General features: G+C 31.0%; 2 protein-coding genes across 6 annotated transcripts in view; one reads left to right on the forward strand and one right to left on the reverse strand.

Moving 5' to 3' along the window:
* The window catches only part of LOC130447004 (E3 ubiquitin-protein ligase HECTD1), a 38,462-nt gene extending 23,555 nt beyond the window's left edge, over positions 1-14,907 (forward strand). For 2 of the 4 annotated variants that reach the window (XM_056783589.1, XM_056783592.1), the window contains 9 exons: positions 1,047-1,313; positions 3,327-5,798; positions 7,206-7,880; positions 7,980-8,220; positions 8,920-9,270; positions 9,479-9,801; positions 10,167-10,417; positions 10,591-11,339; positions 11,736-14,907. In XM_056783589.1, coding sequence (XP_056639567.1) covers positions 1,047-1,313; positions 3,327-5,798; positions 7,206-7,880; positions 7,980-8,220; positions 8,920-9,270; positions 9,479-9,801; positions 10,167-10,417; positions 10,591-11,339; positions 11,736-12,018 — 5,612 coding nt within the window. In that variant the 3' untranslated portion in view covers positions 12,019-14,907. The remainder of the gene's footprint in view (positions 1-1,046; positions 1,314-3,326; positions 5,799-7,205; positions 7,881-7,979; positions 8,221-8,919; positions 9,271-9,478; positions 9,802-10,166; positions 10,418-10,590; positions 11,340-11,735) is intronic. The other 2 variants (XM_056783590.1, XM_056783593.1) reach the window with 1 other exon arrangement.
* A 187-nt stretch (positions 14,908-15,094) lies between these two features.
* On the reverse strand, positions 15,095-22,066 carry LOC130446417 (uncharacterized). 2 transcript variants are annotated; one of them, XM_056782670.1, is made up of 8 exons: positions 20,693-22,066; positions 19,788-19,860; positions 18,522-18,811; positions 18,064-18,416; positions 17,225-17,485; positions 16,815-17,025; positions 16,073-16,217; positions 15,095-15,960 (listed from the first exon to the last, which is right to left on the reverse strand). In XM_056782670.1, exons 1-8 carry the CDS (start codon positions 21,922-21,924, stop codon positions 15,859-15,861), a joined length of 2,667 nt encoding a protein of 888 aa, XP_056638648.1. In that variant the 5' UTR covers positions 21,925-22,066; the 3' UTR covers positions 15,095-15,858. The 2 variants fall into 2 exon arrangements, 1 of the variants encoding a protein (XP_056638648.1); XR_008910149.1 differs by having other exon boundaries at positions 15,802-15,960; positions 16,822-17,025; positions 20,693-22,056.
* Positions 22,067-22,146: the final 80 nt, after the last annotated feature.

Raw genomic sequence — 22,146 nt, forward strand, 5'->3', positions numbered from 1 at the left:
CCGATCCTCCCCCATAACTAAACTCATTTCAACTTTTTACTAATCCTACTTGTAAAGTCTACGAAATTATTATGGTGTCGTCATATAGATATATTTGAACATTGTGAGATTCTTTGACACTCTTACCGAAAAAAAAATCTTTTTTTCTGTGTCCAAGCAAAATATTAATGCACATATAGAAAAAAAAATTCTCACCAAGTTTGAGATCTTAATATTAATTTAAGTACTTACTATTATAAATATAGTTTTACAATTTAAAATGCATGCAAAAAAATTTTTTCTCAAATTTCTAACACTTACACACTTTTTACAATAATGCAAATCAGTTTGATGGACCTTGTGGGAATTTTGAGCTCTTCAAAATCGCTTTAGATTTTTTTTTGGTGTCCATCAAACTGACTTGCATTATTATAAAAAGTAAAAAAATGCATTTTAAACGGTCAAACTTTATATTTAAATTGTAACTACCTTAAATTGATATTAAGAGCTCAAACTTGGTGAGTTTTATTTTCCTATATGTAGATTAATATTTTTCTTGAGCACCGAAAATTTTTTTCTTGAAATGAGTCACTCAATTGAAATGTCACTCAAAGTGACATTAATTGTAAGTAATTGCTGCTACAAAGATACTTTCGCCGTATTTTCTTAACACACCTCGTATTGTAATCTAATTTGCTACATTTTTGTTTGAATTATTTGAATAATTTAGCACAAAAGTTCAAGAATAAACTGAATACTTTATCTAATGAAATTAACACAACCTCTACTCATCCAATTTTGTTGATAGTTTTTGATAAACAATTCCAAATAATTATAAAATTTTCCATATACCAATAGTAAATTCATAAAAAATACATTTTTAGTTATAAAAAAACTTTAACGAGGAATAGAACTGTGAGTATGTGTGGTTGCTTTCTATAAATGTAAAAACTAATCCATTGCAACATACTGAATGTACCAATAATATATTTTTGCAAAAAATTGTTATGCTTTTATCATTATTCCATAATATCTTCTTAAATGTGTTTTCATAATATTGTTTTTAGAAAACCGTGGAGAATTTCTTGAAAAATTGCAAAGGGCCCGTTCGGCAGTTAGATGCGTTAACAATTCGACGCCTCTTCTTTCAAAACCAGGCGCTACACGATTAGTAGTAGGAAATTGGTCATTAACGTCGAGGAAGGAAGCTGAAATACATATACACAATTCAGATGGACAACAACAAACTACAATTTTACGAGAAGATCTCCCTGGATTTATTTTTGAATCGAACAGAGGCACCAAACACTCATTCATTGCTGAAACATATTTAGGTAATTGTTTATTAATAATATCAAAATATGAATATTAATTCTTGTACTACGATTGAATAATTCAGTTATTTATTTATAGTTATTTATATATTTATATATTTATTCAGAGTTATAATACAGGAGGATACCAACGACTTCGAAATATTGAAGAAACTAATCAAATTTGTAGCCGATGCAATGCATTTAAATTGATTTCAATAAATAATGGGCAAAGTTCAAGGGTTTTAATAATATCTGTCCCATTTTGTTATCAAAAATGTAACAAACTAGAAGGGATTATTTTATAAGAGGAATAATTCCAGTACTTTCTACTATTTTTAAAACTTCTTTCTGAAGAACCGGTGTTGTATCAATTTCAATTTGTCAATTTCATTGACCCTAAATCTCCTATATCCAGGGATCCAGCTATATCGCCTAGCGACTTATGATAGTTCTAACTAACAATTACTATTATAGACTGATCTTCCACACATCGCAGGACGCAGGAATCAAACCATAGTTCGAAGTTATCTGTGCTGTCCTAGTGATGCTATCTTCCTCTATCCACTGTCCTCTACTATATGTGTTACTAGATGGTACTTTTTCTATTGGTTTTCGAAAACCTATTGAAAAACGTTCAAGAACTGCTTTTAGGTTTGCTGAAACGCATATATGTCCTGCATTTTTTTCGCCATTGCCGTGTACGATTAAAATTTAACCGTGAAACGACTCAATTTGTATGCAACTTCTTTACCATAACGGAAGTTAAGTCAAATCTGGAATACAGCCCTTGTATGTGTAACAAACCTCTTTCATTTATTATACAATGTTATTCAATGAACTATTTGCTAGCACATCTCTGATTTTATCACCTATAGTTGTGTCCGTACCATAACTATTCTGCAACCAAATATTCATCTTCACATCATTCTTGTTAAAGCATAGTTTACACAAATTGAGGTTATTAATGTCTTTATTTAAGTGACAATTAAGTCCAATAGGTTAATGACAGAGGTCATTGTTTGATTTAATATTGTATTGCAATATTCTGCAAATATACAAGACAATTTGTTTCTTATTTAGAGAACCGATACTTCACTTTGTATATTTGTAGAATTGTATTAGCTTAAATGTTTTCCATCATGTATCTGATCGTTAATAATGTGTAAAAGAAACTCTTTTTCTTTTACATTCCTCTAATATTTTCCCTATTTGGTCTATCCATTTATTTCTGGATCTTCCTCTAGTTTGCTATTGACATTAATTAACTATCTTCATTTTTGGATGGATATTTAAGAAGGAACGTTAACCAGATAAAAAAATATACTAAGAAGAACAAAAAACACAGGAAAAGGACTAATAGAGAATTGGACAAACTTTGTGAATAACATATATGTATATCTATTGAAGGGTAAAGAGTTGATAGCTGGTATACCTTAAAAAGTACATAATGATCAGATACTAAAAATAGTGCTATGGAAGGCTTAAAAAGTAATATTCAGAATTGGAAAGAAATTGATAGAATGGCCAATGAGAAACAAAGAACAATTTAAAACGTAAAACTGTTTTGTACAAAGGGTTAGAAAAATAATTGTTTTTGTATCATTATTATTTATACCAACAAATAATTATCATTCTTATAATACTTCCATAACAATTATAAAGTCCTACTATTCTTCTCAGTTATTTCCCGTCCCTTTTCTCTTAATTGTCCAATTTTTTTGGCACGTCTATTATAGTTCGTTATACATTTTTATTCTCTGTATTTTTACATCCCGATATTGTTTTATTTAGTGTGTAGTAAATGTTTATCAATTGGAGAAGTCCATTGAGGTTTTGGAAATGTCTTGACTAGTTTTTTGCTTTAACTTTGTCTTTTAGTTAGTATAACATTTCTTCGCAATTCAAGTGTATCTATTTTTTTATTATATAGCCTCTCCCAAAATTTGTTTGAACACAACCTATCAAATGAATTGACCTGCACATAAATTTACAGTTCAATAATTTCTAATTTTTATTCTTCTTTTCTTTAAGGTCCAGAATTTTCTGCAGGATGGACCAACAAGAAAGGCAAACGATTGCGTTCCAAATTGGAAGCGACTAAAATGAAAGTGAAATATTTGGCTCACCAAATTTATGAACAATATTTCAGAGTAGCACAAGCCCAACCCAGAGGCATTGTTGCCAAATTAGGAAACATTGTTGCGCAAATAGAACGTGCATGTCAAAAGCAATGTTCGTATGGAAACAACAGAGAAGGTGGAAACAGTTGGAAGGAGATTCTCCATAATGCTTTAGATGAATTGACAGAAATTCTTATGGAAGATGGAGTTGTATCTGCATATGAGTTACATAGCTCCGGTTTAGTACAAGCTTTATTGTCGTTATTATCTACCAGCTATTGGGAACAAGGCTTGAAATCGAGCAAAATGAATAAATTACAAAAACAAAGAGTACAAGTATTCAAGCAATGCTTTAGAAATAAAATCAACGAAGATAAATCGCCCTATTTAATTTTAGTCCATAAGTTAATATCTGTCCTGGAAAGTATTGAAAAACTGCCTGTTTACTTATATGATACCCCCGGTACTGGTTACGGTCTTCAAATATTAACCAGAAGATTAAGATTTAGATTAGAAAAAGCCGCAGGTGAAAGTACTTTGATTGACCGATCAGGAAGAAGTTTGAAAATGGAACCTTTGGCAACTGTAGCGCAGTTAGAAAGATATTTATTGAAAATGGTAGCGAAACAATGGTACGATTACGACCGCAGTACCTTTCAATTCCTTAAAAAATTGAAAGAATCCAAATATCAAACTTTCAAACACACTCACGATTTCGACGAAAACGGACTGATATATTTCATCGGTACAAATGGTAAAACAAGCTCCGAGTGGGTTAATCCGGGACAGTACGGACTTGTAACTGTTACTAGTTCAGATGCGAGAAATTTACCTTACGGTAGGGTAGAAGATATACTTTCTCGAGATACATCAGCTTTAAATTGTCACACTAACGACGACAAACGCGCTTGGTTCAGCATAGATCTTGGCGTCTACATAATACCGACAGCTTATACACTCAGACATGCCAGGGGATATGGAAGATCGGCTTTGAGAAATTGGCATTTCCAAATGTCTAGAGACGGTAACACTTGGACTACGTTATACACTCATACTCACGATATGTCTCTTAACGATCCTGGTAGTACTGGTACGTGGCCGATAGAAGTTTCCCCAGAAGAATCGCAAGGTTGGCGACACGTCAGAATACAACAAGCCGGTAAAAATGCATCAGGTCAAACGCACTATTTAAGTTTGTCCGGATTCGAAATTTACGGACAAGTGACGAGTATATGTGAAGATATGGGCAAGGCGCACAAAGAACAAGAGGCACACATGAGAAAACAACGACGTTTAGTCAAATCGCAATTACTTAAACATATGACTGTGGGTGCTCGAGTCGTTAGAGGTGTTGATTGGAAATGGAGAGATCAAGATGGAAATCCATCTGGTGAAGGTACCGTCACCGGAGAACTTCACAGCGGATGGATAGACGTGACTTGGGACCATGGTGGTTCCAATTCGTATCGTATGGGAGCTGAGGGCAAATACGATTTGAAGCTAGCTCCCGGATATGACGTAGAAACCACCGTCGCCTCGTCTTCAAAACAATGTTCCGGATTGAAGCAAAAGAATGACAAAGACAAACAAAGCGTTTTAACTAGTAGAAAAAGTAGTTCTACTCCTAGTTTGCCGGAAGCGACAGATGCTAAAGCTTCAGTAGCTAGTACGGAACAAGCTGCGTCGGCAGATAATTTGGCAGCTAAACAAGCCGCAGAAACGATTGCTGAAAGCGTATTATCAGTAGCGCGTAACGAAGCACTAGTTGCTGTTACAAGTGAATCGCAATCAGTATCAAATGAAAGTGAACTATCAGTTGTAGTACATCCGCATAATGATCTCTCTACTATAAATAATTCCACCGATTTGGCAACGATAGTCGAAAGTTTAACATTATGTGATACCGATTCCCAAAAACCGACGTCGAACACTAATTCCAATTCGAATACAAATAAATCGAATCGTAATTCGAAGATGAGTAATTCGCAGGCCGCGGTAGCTGCTCAAAGTTTCGTAGAGGCGGTCGAGGTTCTAGATAAATTACGTGAAGGTTCCGATATGCTTAGAAATAATACTAATAACTTTTTATCGGCCGAATTATTACAATCTGCTTTGAATCTCGGTCAGAGCGGACATCAGCTTTCCGGCGTTAAAATATCGGTGTCGGGTAATTCGGAAACGGACGAGGAAAAGCCGCCGAGGCGAAAAACTGATTCGGTGAAAGGCGGAAATTGTAGTAGTGATAAAGATGAGGCTGTGACGAATACTAATAATGCTAAGAACAGTAGTAATAATACCATTGTAGTGACGAATCCGATGAGTGTCAGTGTACCGAATTTAACCACAGAATCAAATAGCCAGATTGAACCTACATCGACAGCAGGTATTTTTCAAAATATACATAATATTGTCATTCATTTTTACATTTTTTTCCATAAAACCTTTCTAATATCATTTTCTATATGTCAGTGAGAACTTTCCATTGTTAAATGAAATTTCATATTGGGAATTCCTATAGACGAATTTTTATATTCTCTACCAAATTTTAGGTTTTTGAACAATTATTACCAATCAAAATTGCGTTTTTCTTTACTAAAAAGTCAAAAAATAAGTCTATAATCTGTTAGAAAATGTAAAATTTAGAGTTTCACTGTAAATATGATGAGGGAAAATGGTTACTATCGAGGAAAATTGAAAAAGTCTATAATCGGTAAGAAAATGTAAAATTTTCAGTTTCGCTGTAAATAGGATGAGGAAAAATGATTACTATCAAAGAAAATTGGAACAAACAGAATTATTGTACCAAATCATATACTAATTTTCATTTTTTCTATAACATTTTGTGTTGTCGAACAATTATTAGCAATGAAAACTCATTTTCAGAATACTAAATATAGAAAATTGCGTTTTTCTTCACTAAAAACTCAAAAATAAGTCTATAATGTAACTAATCTAAATCATTTTAAAATCCAATTTGTTAAATATTCCTTCCAATCCTTTTTTATGAACAGAATTGAAAGGTTTCAGCAAATTTTTCTTGATTTTCATTTTGAATTTGTGAAAAACCAATTTTATACAAGGGATAATGAAAGCGATTATTGAAATTCTTGAAATACAAAGTTTGCAAATAAATTGGTTTGAGAACGCCGGAAATCGCCAAATATTTCCAAGAAAATCATGCTATTGCAAAAAAGTGCATAGTAAATGAAAAAATAAAATATATATAAGGATATGAGCTTTTCTTTATAGAGTGAAATATCTTTTCATTTTTTTGTATATAATAAAATAGATCTTTTGTATTAAGTATTCATTATAACTAGAAGGCATATGTGACTGTTCTACACATTTGCAGTGATCATACGGGAGTTCCCATGATAGTAGTGTTATAAAACTCTGTGTTCAACCTTCAACTATTTAATATCCATTCACTCGTTATTCATATTTTTTCATTAACATATCTACTAAATGATTTTAAAAATTTAACAATCAAATTAAAAATATTGCAGTTGATGCCAACAGATTTACTGAAAAGCTTTGACATTTAAGTGACGATTTTAAGAAAGAAATACTCATTACCCAGATGGACAAAAACGTTCTAATAGAATTTCAATTTCTTTTGAATAAAGTTTAACTTGTAAACCTTAACCTTAAATATTTTTCATTATTCAGCCAGTTTCCAAAATATTGAGTGGTGTTTAAAATCTAAGATCATATTTTTTTTTTAAATTAAGTTGTTAAAAAAATTACCAATTTGTATTTATTATAACATTCAACACTAATTAAAAAATAGTTTTGAATTTCTCAGGTCTGCTGGAAACGTTTGCAGCATTAGCTCGAAGGCGTACATTAGCTTCAGTAACATCATCAAATACATCAAGTACCAACCCGAATAATCCTCAAAATGTCAACAATGCCCAAAACAACCAAAACAGCAGTTCACTGTTCCAACGTGCTCCGAATTCCGTATCTAGTTTAGTCCGTCTAGCGTTATCGAGCAATTTCCCTAGTGGTTTATTAAGCACAGCGCAGAGTTATCCTAGCTTATCGTCCAGTTATAATCCAGGTAACCCAGCAGGAGGCATATCTACCACTGCTGGTGCTGTTCAAGGACTAAGTCAAGCCCTTACAATGAGTCTAACGTCTACAAGCAGCGATAGTGAACAAGTGTCTCTAGAAGACTTTTTAGAATCGTGTAGGGCACCGACATTGTTAGCGGAGTTGGACGATGATGAAGAAATGGGAGAAGATGATGACAACGATGATGACGAAAACGAAGACGATCATGATTATGAAGAAGTTATGGTATCAAGAAATTTGTTATCGTTCATGGAAGAGGAATCATTTGAAGCTAGACCAACTAAGAGACGATCTTGGGATGATGAATTTGTATTGAAGAGACAATTTTCAGCGTTAATACCAGCTTTCGATCCCAGACCTGGTAGGACCAACGTTAATCAAACAACTGGTAGGTATCTATAATTTACTTTAATAAAACCTAATTAAGAAGGGAATTCTAATTACATTTATAGAATATTTTATTAGTGATATGAATTTAATTTTACAGATCTGGAAGTTCCACCACCAGGTCAAAATGAAACTCCTGCTATATCTGAACATGAACTGCTTCCACAACCCAAATTGCAGTTGATATTGAAAGGTCCAAATATGCCTGGAATTGCTGACGTAGAAATCGAATTGACTGATCGTTCATGGACAATATTTAGAGCTGTTCAAGAATTAATGCAAATGACTGAATTCAATTCAAAACTAGAAAAACTTAGAAGAATTTGGGAGCCGACATATCTGTAAGTTTTTCATAATTTCTTGTACATACTTAACTTTCCATTATTTAGCTAAATATTGTGAAAATGTAGGTTTTCATTATGTTCAAACCAAGCTTTGCATGAATTTTATTTAAGATGAATATCAGTTCATAGACATTAACAATACTCTAGATGATTATAAAACTTCTGGCTCTAGTCTAATATTAAACTTGTGTTTCAAGTTGTGATCAAGACTGTGTTTGTGACAAATCTTATAACCTGAGAATTGGAAACTCCTCCGGGAGTGGTACACTAATGTCTATAGTTTCAGTATTCCTAAAGATTATCCTTAAATAATAATGAATTTCTTGAAAAACAGTGAAAATTCGCATGTGAAGGCCGAGATGTTGCAGCTCTCGGTCATAATCTCTGTAGAGATGGTCTAGACCTAATCTTTTGGTGATCTAGCAGCGAGAATAAGAAAATATCACCACAGAATGATTTAAACAAATTTGTTTATATGTAGTAGAGGTAAAGTTTCCTGAAATGAAATTTTACTACCTTAATAATTGAATGGGAAATTGAAAAATTAATTTCTCTTGTTTTAATGGTGATAATACAGAATTAGTGACTATTAATATAAAAGGTTAATTGCAATCTTAAAATCTGTAAGGCAAATTGGGTGGTTTATACCTTTTCACAAATTGTTTCTATATCAATCATAATCATTTTTATTTTCAGTATCATATACAGAGAACTAAAAGATGACATTAGTTATGATACAGAAGAAGGTAGAGCCACACCGGTAGCAACACAATTTTCTCGAAGCGGAAGTAGTTCTGTAGCTGGTACAACTCTTTCTCCGAGCACTCCAATACCTGGAACTCCTTCTGTATCAAATTGTACAGTCGAAGATGTATTGCAACTTCTAAGGCATCTTTTTGTAATCACAACATCCAAAGAAAATGATCTTAAAATATTTGAAAACTCTGATATACCCGCAGAGGAATATTCCAGTAAAAAGCTCACAAATAAATTGCTGCAACAAATACAAGATCCCTTGGTACTTTCCAGTTCAAGTTTACCAGCATGGTAAGTTATTAATTTTTTATAGTTTCTATTGGTCTGTGTCTGATCATGATTGAATGAAATAAATGTACCACGATGCAATTGATGAAAATTGTGTAAGTTATTGTAAGATAGATGATTTTTGGAAATATCTTTTCCTTTACTGAGGTGGGCACCACAATGAAGAGTTTTGATAGTTTGTACATAGTCTGAATTGTTTTTTTTTTTTAAGGTGCGAAGAGCTCAACCATTCTTGTCCATTTTTGTTCCCGTTCGAAACAAGACAATTGTATTTCAATTGTACTGCCTTTGGTGCTTCACGAAGTATCGTTTGGTTACAAACACAACGAGACGTTACAATGGAACGACAAAGGACGCCGGGTCTTTCGCCTAGAAGAGACGATCCGCACGAATTTAGAGTTGGAAGATTGAAACACGAAAGAGTTAAAGTGCCTAGAGGAGAGCAACTGTTCGATTGGGCCATGCAAGTTATGAAGATTCACGCCAATAGAAAATCCATTTTAGAAGTAGAATTTGCTGAAGAAGAAGGAACAGGTAATTTTGCATTGTATGAAATATAAGAAACTGAATGTTTCAATGATGAAATTAGATGTCAAATTACAAAATAGACGGACCTAAGGGTGATAGACCCTGTGTCTATCTATTAAAAAGGCAGTAAGTAAAAGGGAAGGTGGCTAACCACACTTGTGAGATCTGTCCGAGTCAGTTTGACCCTGCTATTTGTTTATATTGCAGAGTGAACATGTCAACAAACAGCAGAATAGGAGTTTCAAGTTATCTATAATTCTTGTTGTACAGAATGAATAAACTTATAACTCGGAAGTATTAATTTGTAATGTAGATCTCTTTCGTTTCATGAGTTTGTCCAGAGAAATTTTAAAATAACACTTTAACTTTAGGTTTGGGCCCCACGCTCGAATTTTACGCATTAGTAGCAGCAGAAATACAAAGGCGCGATTTAGGTATGTGGATATGTGATGACGAAGCCATAAGCCTAAATGAGCCAGTAGATCTTGGAGAAGGTATGAAACCACCAGGATATTATGTACGAAGATCATCAGGCCTTTTCCCAGCTCCTTTACCGCAAACTTCTGAAGCTTGTGATAAAGCCGTGAAACATTTCTATTTCCTTGGAGTATTTTTAGCAAAGGTTAGTAATTATTTTTTATTATAGAACCAAATTAATATTTATTTTTATATTGAACATTCAAATAATTATATAATTGACGGTAGGTTTCTATTTCGTACTTTTTTGCAACCTCAAATTATGACTTGAAATTGTAAAGTTCTTAGAGTCTGTCTAAAAAAGAAACAATTTTTCAGGTTCTTCAGGACAATCGTCTGGTTGACTTGCCTTTAAGCAACAGTTTCTTGAAATTGATGTGTCATGGAGAAATTCAAAATACAGTCAATGAAAGAATAGGTTTCGCTGGTATCAAAAAACCAGCTGAAGAAGATATAATGACATCTAGTTTTATATCTGAAGAAAGTGAAAAAGAATTAGAACTCGATCCGCCAAAGTTAATAACGGAAGAAAAGAGGCCTTGGTATTACAATATTTTAGGAGAAGAAGACTTGTACGATATAGATCCGATAAGAGCTAGTTTTCTGAAACAAATTCGCGAATTGATCAAACAAAAACAGAAAATCATTCAAAATCACGCTTTAACGCCGGAACAAAGAAGCCACCAGATACAAAATTTATCTTTAAATCATTCATCTGGAGCAGTACCTTTAGAAGATTTAGCTTTAACGTTTGCATATTTGCCCAGTTCTAGCATATATGGATTTTCTAGTGTAGATTTAGTTCCTAATGGTGCCGATATAGAAGTTAATCTCGATAATGTAGAAGAATACGCGGAATTGACTACAGCGTTCTGTTTAGATAAGGGTGTAGCTAGACAATTGGAAGCTTTCAATAAAGGATTTTCCTTAGTCTTTCCTATTGAAAAACTGGCAGCGTTTAGTCCCGATGAAATGCGCATTATGTTATGCGGTGATCAAAATCCGGAGTGGACAATGGAAGATCTACTTAATTATACTGAACCCAAGTTAGGATACACAAAGGATAGGTGAGTTTATTTTTTTATAAAATACAATTTATCTGACAATTACAGTATATCATTACTTGCAATGTGTACTGCACGTAAAGAAAAAAAAGGAAGGGTCAGACTTGATATTTGATAGTTAGACCCTCAATGTGTTCATGAATTTCCGTTTATTGTTTTAATATTTGCTCCTGAAGATACATTTACCGAAGCGTTTGTGATTACAAAATCCATTTTATTGCATCAACGGCACAAAGTTTGAAAATCAATGCTTCAACTATTAAAATTATTTTCAATACCACCACTGGCTTTAAGTCATTTCATATTTAAATGATGGATGTCTATGTGAAGGCGAGGATGGGTCGCTAATAGTGAATACATTTTTTTGGAACGTGTTAATAATATTTTTTTTTCTTTTAGTCCTGGATTTTTGAGATTTGTCAATGTACTTGTAAATATGTCGCCGGAAGAAAGAAAAGCCTTTTTGCAGTTCACGACTGGATGTAGTTCACTACCTCCCGGTGGTTTAGCAAATCTGTATCCAAGATTAACGATAGTTAGAAAAGTTGATGCTGGTGAAGGTTCTTATCCTTCAGTAAATACCTGCGTACATTACCTAAAATTGCCTGATTATCCTACAGAAGACATATTAAGGCAAAGGCTATTAGCAGCTACTAAAGAAAAAGGTTTTCATTTAAATTGAATAGAATATGCCACATCTTAGTCACGTTGATTTGTCCAATTAGTCATCAGCTCTTCACATGTACAAGCTTAATTGCTTTACTTTAAACTATTTATATATAAAAAAAACTTCATTTGTGATTATAGTGGGACAGTCAACGATTTAAATTAAATTTGTATTATTTCTTTTAAGCTATTATTGTGTAATATTAGATCAAAATGAAACTTATCGAAAGTACTGAGAATTTTTGTATTTATAATCTTGAAATTATATGAAACTTTTCAAAAGTATTTAAAAAAAACTATCAATATGAAAGGCGTCTCTTGTTAAAAACATCGAGTTCGCTTAATGATCTTAGAGTGATATAGATTTTAATTGTGACCAAATTTTTGATTGTTAGAATTTATGTCTATGGGGGAGGGAGGATTTTTTGTGATTTTTGTAAATTATATGTATATTTGTTATAATGGCTATCGATTAAGTATCATTTACCAGATTTTTCTCTTTATTATGAATAGAAAAATATTTTGTAATAAAAACACAGAATAAATAACTTGAAAATCATGATAATAACACAGCTAGCGCTATGGACTAATAAAATGATCTTATAATTGGGAATAAACTATCTTTTGCAGAACATAAGCTTTTTCCGGTCCATTTTTCTCACAAAATTGAACAATTAGAGCAAATTACCGGTCTTTTTATATGTTCCTTCTATTAAGTTTCCATTTTACTTTATCTAAAACATTTTTTCTCAGTCTTTGAACCCATTTATTATGCTTTTGCAAGGAAAAAGAGGATTCGCTTATTACATTGTCAGTGTAAATATTCGTTTGTGAATTGTTCTATCAATCTAAACATTTGTTTGAGGATTGTTTTGTGTTTATAAACGTTTGCAGATTATTTTATGAGTGTGAATATTTTGTTATATAATCAAACTCTTAATGAAATTTTGACTTCTAATAAAACAATCTACTATTGATCCTCAGGAACGATATAATTTTCTCCGTTCAATAATCATTAACAGTCATTAAAATAAATCACCCCTTGATTACACAAAATAAAGTTTCAGAGTCGAGTGCATGGCTTCCAACTGCCATAAAACAATTTCCAAAGAGGACGAAATTTGGGGAGATGTGGGAATTATTGTATAATATAGCAGAGGCTGACAAGAATATTTTTCATTAAAAAAATTTGGGGCTAGGTATAAAATTACCTTTCTTAGATGTAACTTATATTCTCGTTGAAATAAGCTATTTAATACTTTTTCTACATACAGATACTTTCAGTTTTTAGTACAGGTATTTAGACAAAATGTAGAATTTCTTCATAATTAGCTATTTTTTCGTTACAACATTCGAACAAATTTATTATAATATTCCACTTTCTAGAACTTCAGAACCATCAATTTAAAATCATATTCCCTTTACAAATGGGCAGACACATTTAGGAGTACGAGCAGAAACAAAAGGCAGAGAACGGAGAAGCCTTTGCCCCTTGACCACAATATTTCAGATATTTTGTGAGGAAAAAAAGTATTTGCATATCATTGTGCTTATTTATTTTTTCACTAGTTTTTGACCCAAATCAATATTTTCGTCCAATCAATAGATACTTTCTAAATATATCGATAACACCATTTTTTCTTTGCCTCTTCTGTTTTCATTGTTTATTTTTGTTTTGTCTCACATAACCTGTCCCTTCTTGTACTTTCTTCTCTGTTTTAATATTGTGATTTATGATTGTTTTAGCAGGGAAACAATGTATTTGCAGTTGTTTTGTTTGCTTATTACTTTATCATTGTTAGATTTTTGCAGATTTGTACACATGATGTTTTGGGGATTGTTTTATCGGGGTAAATATTTGTATGGTATTTGATTAATTGAACAATAACTTACAGGAACCATTTCTGATTGAAATCATTTAAAATTTCATCAAATGAAATGAGGACATCGCATCTCCGCTCAAATAAATAGTGTCAAAAGTCAAAAAAATTTGAAAATCTCTTCCACTGAATTGGTGCTAGAAAACTTGAAAATTTTATTTCAAATAATATCATATAAATAGTTACTATTGTGGTAACCTTGTCAGTTTTTAATTTATAATCCGAAAAGTGAAAATCGAAGTTAGATTCAATTTCAAACGCTTATTACTAGATAGATTGTTTTTTGACACTATTTGAACTGGTGCAATATGCCTGTTTTACTTTGCCTATTTTGTTGTCATTTATAATACATGCTCTTGATATCTTTTCAACGCTTTTTGTGGTCCTTTAATAAATATATCTTTTTATGATGAAGTTCTTGGCGTGATAAGAATTACAGGATCAAAAAATTTCGAATTTTCCAAATCATTTTGGTTTTTTTCTTTATTTGAAAAATGCTTTTTGTAATAAAGAGAAAATCAAGGTTATTACTTTTATCATCACCTGATACACCAGGTAAATTGAAAGAAATGCAAATAAATGTTCGTTATTAATAACGAACAAGAATAAAAGGAATATATTTATAACTACCTGAAAGGTCATGTTTATAAAGAACCCAGTATTTTTATTTCGAAACAGATAAGTATCAATTTTATATGAAAAAATGAAGCGCCAGAGAATTTTTGATTTTTTTGTTCTTTTTGGGTTGAAATGGCTTAAAAGGAGAATCGACTGCTATTCATAGTAGTCTTAAGTTTGTTAGGTATTTGTTTAATTGTAGTTTATAGTTATACTGGGCAAGACAAGACGGACGTTATAAATGCACATTATTTTTTTTTTTGTGGGAACTTTTGGTTTACATTTTTACTTCTTGCTTGGAACTATTTTCTGCTAGACACTACTTTAAATATTTGTAGAGAGACATGTCTGTATATGTATTAGATGTTAAAAATATAATATCAATAAAAACTCTCTTTGAATGTTTAGTTTTTCTTTTCATTATTCAAATACGAATCTTCTAGATCTACCTAATACCTAATGATAAATGGCTAATAATTGAAGACCTCCCTGGAATAATGGTGAAACCAACAGAATAACCTTTTTTTGTGTTTGTTAGTCATAATTACGTAAGTCGTAAATTTTTTATTAAAATTTAGTATTAAACTAGTCGGATCAAGTAGCTTGTTGAGCAGCCCCTCCTCACTGCTGCTCAACAAGTGGGAGCAAAAGATCTTACACCGAATATATATTACAGTGTGCGAGCAGAGCTTGTGGCCCAGGTCTATCGGCTCTATGAACACCCCAGCCTGGTGACAGAAGTCAAGAAGGCCAGACTCGAATGGCTAGGCCACTTGGAGCGTATGCGTGAGAAACGAGAGGTGCGCAAATGGTACAGAGAAGCCCGAGGGCCGGCAACTGCGCAAACGAGGGCTGAATGATATCGAAGAGGATCTTCAGGAAAAAGGTGAGGGGGTGGACACGCAAGGCGTTGGACCGTGATGACTGGAGGAATGTGATCCTAGTGCCATTGGTAGTAGTAGTAATATTTTAAACTGTATATCCATCAAAATTCACCTAAAATCAAGACAAATCAGCCCAAAATATAATCTACACTTTAATATAGACTCTAAGAATTTCAACTATAATTTTCACACCAAGAAAAGTATGTCCTTTTATTTACATTAATACAGTATTTGTATCCTTATTCCCAATAATTTCACATTTCAATTGATCTCACCATAGGTTGGGTCCAGTTCAAGATTTATATTTTTTTTTTTATTAATAAACTATAGAAATATATTGATTGGTAGACAAATGGTTAAAATTAATTTATAACTGATTTAATAAATAAAAAATAGAAACATAAATAATTATTTAAAAAAAAATATTAAATATAAGTTGAGCTATAAAACAAATTCATTCACTGAGATAACGGACTACAAACTCAAAATATTTCTATCATCTCCTTTAATAGTGGAAGTTAACGAAGGATTTGTTACTGGAATCTGCACTGGGATTTGAATGTGAGAATTTTGGGCCTAAAAAATGAATTAACTTATCAAATACTCAAATATTTCTGTAAATAATATTGATAATCAAGAACAATTACGGGGCAAATTAAAACATTAAAAATATTTGTAAAATACTCACTCCACTAACACTAATAGTAACATGTGTTGTTCTGGTACTCGAAAGGTCTTCATGTTCCTTGGAAATTACATTTTCCACTTGTTCATTATATTTGATTTCGTGAAATCTCCCGTTCGTCCCTAATTGATCTCTTCTGTTATACAACCTAGAATTAAACACGTTAGATTGTTAGATTTCAAATTAAAATGTTTGTGTTAGTGAGTATTCAGTATGAAACATTTGCATCTATTTGACATTCTAGTCGGGAACACTATCAAGAAATATTATTATTTATGAATTGCTAATTTTTTTTAGTTTTCTGGTTTATATTCCAAGTAGAAGGACGAGTTAGTGTAATGGTGAATATTAAAAAATGGTAAACATTTTGTTTAGTCCCACTTTTTATACTTTTAGAACTAATAAATATCTAGATGGTTAAAATTTTATTTTTGTCTTCACTGAATCGTGGAAGCTGAAAGTCTAGACACTAAACATAAATAAAACTATAGGACATCATAGAACAAATATGTACTGCAATAATTCATTAATCAAAAAGAGGGAAGGAATAGGATAAAAAACACTAAGGGCGACTAAATTTTGAAAAGTTAAATAGGAAATGGTACCAAAGATAAAAAATACAATACTCACACTTGAGCTTAATAGTAACACAAATCAAGAATACGAATAGAAAAATATTTAAAAGTAAATGTTATACATAAATCAATGTCCTGTATATATTGAAATCTGTAAGTTAAATACAAACCCTTTACCACAATCCATACAAATTTCGTTCTTTCTACTAATATCAGTCAAAATACGTTGGTGGTATACGTCATTTTTAAACCTCTTCATACATATTGAACAAACAGAAGATTTTTCTAGATTGCTGTTTACCATAAAGTGACGTTCAATTTTATGCTCCATTAAATGTTGTTCCAAATCTATTGGAGTTGACTGGGTTTCAGTTACTGAAACTGAAATGTAAATTTCAGAATATTCTTGTAATTAAATTTATGTTCATATATTCTGTTCTTATCAATTTTGCTACAAAATGCAATCATGAGCTTATATAAACCAAATGTCAACAATTTTATATATTTTATATATATATATATATATATATATATATATATATATATATATATATAAATTCTAGTATAAGTAGTTTAATACCTGTTTTGGAAACAAAGTTTTTCATATTAATCAATGTTGATCTAGCTATAGAAACTTGTTTTTCTATTATCTCCAATTCTTGCATAGACGAAATTGAATTGATTGTGTCTATAATGGATTTGATAAGCATTTCTTTCCGATCATCCAAGTCAGGAATTTTACTTGGATTTAGTTCACCTAAAAATGTTTCTCCAGTATCTTCATTATTGTCGCCATTATCTATATTACCATCTTCTTGTCCGTCATCATTTTCATCTATTTCTAAAAAAAAAGTTGATGAAAAAAACAGTAGATTTGAAAACTGAGTTATATCAATTTTTTAAAATAATTACAATCAGGGATATTTTATGAGAACATTTATCATTGCTATACCTTCAATATTCTCTTTTTTGTAAATTTTATTGTAATTTCATCTTGATTTGTTGATGCTTGAATGTGATAGAGCTTTTACTTTTATTCACCTTTTTGTTTGCTTATCTGCTTTAGTAGAGAAATTAATTTCTGAAATTGGAGCTTTTTTATGTAATCAGAAATGGTTTTATAATTTCTTTCCTCCATCATATATACATTATTTTGTAAATTGAAAAAAACATTAGAAATTGGTGTAATTTTAAAAAAAGTATTAGACCAAACTGTTCAAGACTAGACAAATTTGGAGCATCTTTGTTACTTCGTTTGACTATACTTTTTTAATTTCATGTCTCTAAATGGAATAAGAATACCATCATCTACTGAATTATGCACAAGTTTTTCCGCAGATTAAACAATGCCCTGGCATCCATATTAATAATAATAGTAAAATAATTATAGATAATGAATAATTTGGGGTACATGCTTACCTACAATATGTTGTTCTTCCACAAAATGATTATTATTTATATATTTTGCAACAAGATGAATATGTTTACACATGTTATATTTGATTGCACTATCCAAACACGTACACACAAACTGATGGATGCATATACCACATTCTGTACAAACAAGCTGACAATTAATGCAATTTGTTTCTTGTTGTTGTACTAAATACATTTCGCAACCTTTATCTGATAATACCTCCCAACCATGGTCGTAAGCTTTCAGAGTACTTCCATCCATTTCTTCCATATGTTTGTGTTTTAATTCGATATTTGACAACTTTATGCAAACTTTTCCTTTTTGGTTTATTTTTTGTTCATCCATAAGCTTGTCCCTTGGAAAGAAAAAAATAAAACAGTTGTTTTTTAAAATTACACATTAATGACAAATATTGTAAGAACAAATAAAGTGTAATTATAACAATAAATTATCTACTTACTTTAAAAATTTCAACATTGCAGTTATCCCTTTATCTAGACGTTTTTCTTTGAGGAAAATAAAATTTATAGATTTGTGCATTCGTTCCAAATGCATATTAGTGTTGATTCCTGCATGAAGACGATGACAATAAGCCCAACATTCATTGTTATTAACAAAATTGTTACGAAAATATGTAATGAACTCCGATGAATCTGGATCATCGATGTGGCAGAACTGAATTAACATTTTTTGAAATGTATTAACATCTCGCTCAGTCAATAGAGTCCGTAGATGCTTATAAATGAGCGCCTGAAAAATATAAAAAAATAATTTATAGAATGAGGTTTTCGCATCAATTGATTATTAGATTTTTTTCTAAAATATAAAAAGATAGAAGTATGAAATTTTATATTGGTAAGAAACTTTTTTTTCTATTAAAACTTATTTTTTATTACAAAATTTCACATTTCCATCTAATTTAATTTTTGAAAAACATCTAATAATCAATCGATTGTATTGAAAAGATATATGAAATACTTCTAGTATTTATTGATTTGAAACCAGCCTTCGACTTATTAAAGAAAATGAAAATACCTATCTTATAGGACGATTATAGACTACAAGAGGCAAAAATAAATTAGTTAGGGTAAAAGTACCAATTGCTGGGTAAACATTAAAGAAGTTTATAATGAATAAAGCAAGGACACTTTTATATTTATCATGGACGACACCTGAAAAGCATAGTTCAAAAAACTAAGTGGAACAAGATAAAAAACGAAGACAAAGAAATTAGTAAAAGTCAAAAATAAACCAAACACAAGAAATACAAACATAAGAATGAAGTTAGATAGGAGAACAACAAAAAATTAGACCCATAATGACATTATACAATGAAATAAGAGACCAAGGAGGAAAATGGAGAAGGGTGTTTTAACAATAATCAACATATTGTTTTATTGACAGTACCTCCAGTTATACCTGAAAATGATATTAAAATTGTTATTCCAAATGAATCACCACGTACATTAACATTTTTGTATTTTACATTTAATTTGAAGATAGAACTATATTGGGTTTAAATTTATTTTAAAAATCTAAACCACTTTTGTTTAATTTAAAAAAAATGAGTTACCCAATACTTCTTATGACCACAATTGGTGACTTGAAAAAAAATTGGAGTGGAATTGAGCGGAAAATCTAAAATGTAAAAATTGTTGCATGTGTTCCATTCAAAATTTAATATCAACTTGCTGCATGGTAAACAAAACATTATTAATTTATTTACCTGAGTTTGCTTATTATTAATTTTTGATAAGTTGTCCCTCCACCAATAATCAATATGCCATGTACAGAGCAGCCTGAAACATTATTTTCATTAGGAATAAGGTTGAAGTTTTAGAATACCAGAAAATGGATAAGTTGCCTAGGTCTACTGAGTCAAGAAATATCAGGCTTAAATAACTAACTAATAAAAAGTGCAGTATTGGAAACATGTAGAAGCGTATGGACTTTGAATTTGTTGAGAAAATTAGCAAAAAGGTCCCTAACACGTACTGGTGTACTGAAAATGGTCAGAAAAGATACAGAAAAATAAGATAAACAAATTTCCAGATGAATATGTGAGCTAAAACATAATAAACAAGTAAATATAAAACAAAAACACTACAGAAAGAGTGATTTTAAAAAAAACAAGGTTCATTCTAATAACACAGACATTAAAGTGTAAGAAAATTTTGTGTTTATGACCTGACAGTTGAACAAATGGAAATACAATTTCCTTATAACTTTATGAGAACATGGACAGTTCAACAGAAATCAACAAATGCATAAAAAAATCAAGAAGTCCAGTAATAAAAATGAAAAGTTGGTATCTGAATATTGTATTAAACATGTGATTAGTGAAATTGATGTACTACTCCAGTATCTAATTATTGAATAGGGATAAGGCTAATGGAGAAAAATATATACTTGAAGATTAAAGTAGTTTGAATTGGAAATATATTACTGAGAACAGGACAGATATAAATCCGTTCAAATCAATAATCAGAAATAGAATACAGAATCGATAGTTTTCAAAATTAGAATTGCCTTGATTGCTCCTAAAGCACTAGTACTTCACAGAACAATTAAGAAATATTCTATTCAATGTAGAAATATTTTTCAAAAAAAGTATATATAAAATAACCTTACCTTTTTTCAGGAATTCCCATAACATTGCACCAAGCAATATAATAAGTATCAGATAAGTCTGACATAAAAATCTTTGGTTTAATGATGCCTACTTTTGATTTGATCTTTGAAAAAAATAAACTCAACACTTGAAGATCTAGTCTATTTGATATGAGAAATGCACACGGAAATCCTTCTCTCAACTCATCTAATATCATTAGAGTATTTAGTTCTAAATCAAATTTTTTTACACCATGTGTGCCATTCAAGCAAATACAGTCATGTCCATATTTTATTAACAGATCTAGCTGAGCTGGTGTCATAATTATTAACAAAAAATCATCTAATTTCAACTCTGCAACATCTTCGGCATAAACACCATTAGGTTTATAGTATAAAATGCACTCATTTGAAATTTGCAGTTGTTTTATAAATGCATCGATATTTACAGTGATATTTTTGTGTCTTACAGTTTTAGAAGATAAATTAAATGATGCTTGTATATTATATAAATCTTTACGAGTTAAAAGATGAATTCTTTGTTGTGATGAATCAGAACTAGAATCTTTAATGTTGTCCAAAATTTGATCAAATGGAATTTTCATTGAAAGCTTCCTAGCTATGTTCTCACGTTCTAAAGGTGTGAGAGATAAATGTTTAAGATTATTATCATGTCCTATATGAGTTCCAATAAAAGTGACAATACAACTACCATTATTTTGTAGTTGAAGAGTAATGTTAGCAGGACAAAATCCATTGATTTTTACACTTCCTTGTTTTTTCAAGTGCCGAAGACCTTTTTTCTTATGAGGAATGTAATATCCAGATCTATGACAGGTATACTTAGTAATTACATGTTTTCTAAATACTTGTGATCCATTTTCACTTATATATTTTGATGCTGTTCTCACTTCAATATCGTTTTTCCAAATTAAAAAGTCATCTTTTGTGGTAAACGACAATTTTTCTTGAACTAAGGAAATATTATGATTTGTTTCAAAATGTTTAACCATTTCCTCTCGGTATTTTGATTTAAAATCACATAAGGGACAACCTTTTTGAGGTTTGACGGGGGGTTCGGTACGTGAATCGGAATGATCTTTATGTACTTTTCTCCTATGATCATTATAATGCTTCTTGTAATTAAAGTTTTTCCCACATTCACAATTAAAATTATAATTTGATGGATTTTTATAAATCTTTCGAGACGTGTCTCTTTTTCTAGGTTTTTCTATTTCATCGGTAGATTCCATGATTGTAATTGGTACTTAAACTTCAATTTTCCATTTTAATCTAAAATTCGAGATTTACTTGATATATGAATAAAAGTCATCTAATTTGTAACATTGTTTATATTTTTATAAAATCATTTATGTCAAACGTAAGACAGATAATAACCAATTCTTCTTTTTGTACCGGGCTGACATAAGTAACATATTTTGACTGATGGTACGTTCCTGTGTACTTATAATATG

This window comes from Diorhabda sublineata, chromosome 7 (assembly GCF_026230105.1).
Source record: "Diorhabda sublineata isolate icDioSubl1.1 chromosome 7, icDioSubl1.1, whole genome shotgun sequence".
NCBI lineage: Eukaryota > Metazoa > Arthropoda > Insecta > Coleoptera > Chrysomelidae > Diorhabda > Diorhabda sublineata.

Coding starts and splice junctions, on each gene's coding strand:
- LOC130446417 (XM_056782670.1), bottom strand. CDS start 21,924: ATGGAATCTACCGATGAAATAGAAAAACCTAGAAAAAGAGACACGTCT. Junction 16,218..16,814: donor TGTATGGATTGTGGTAAAGG/GTTTGTATTTAA, acceptor GTTTAATTCTAG/GTTGTATAACAGAAGAGATC. Junction 15,961..16,072: donor TTACTATTAGTGTTAGTGGA/GTGAGTATTTTA, acceptor TTCATTTTTTAG/GCCCAAAATTCTCACATTCA.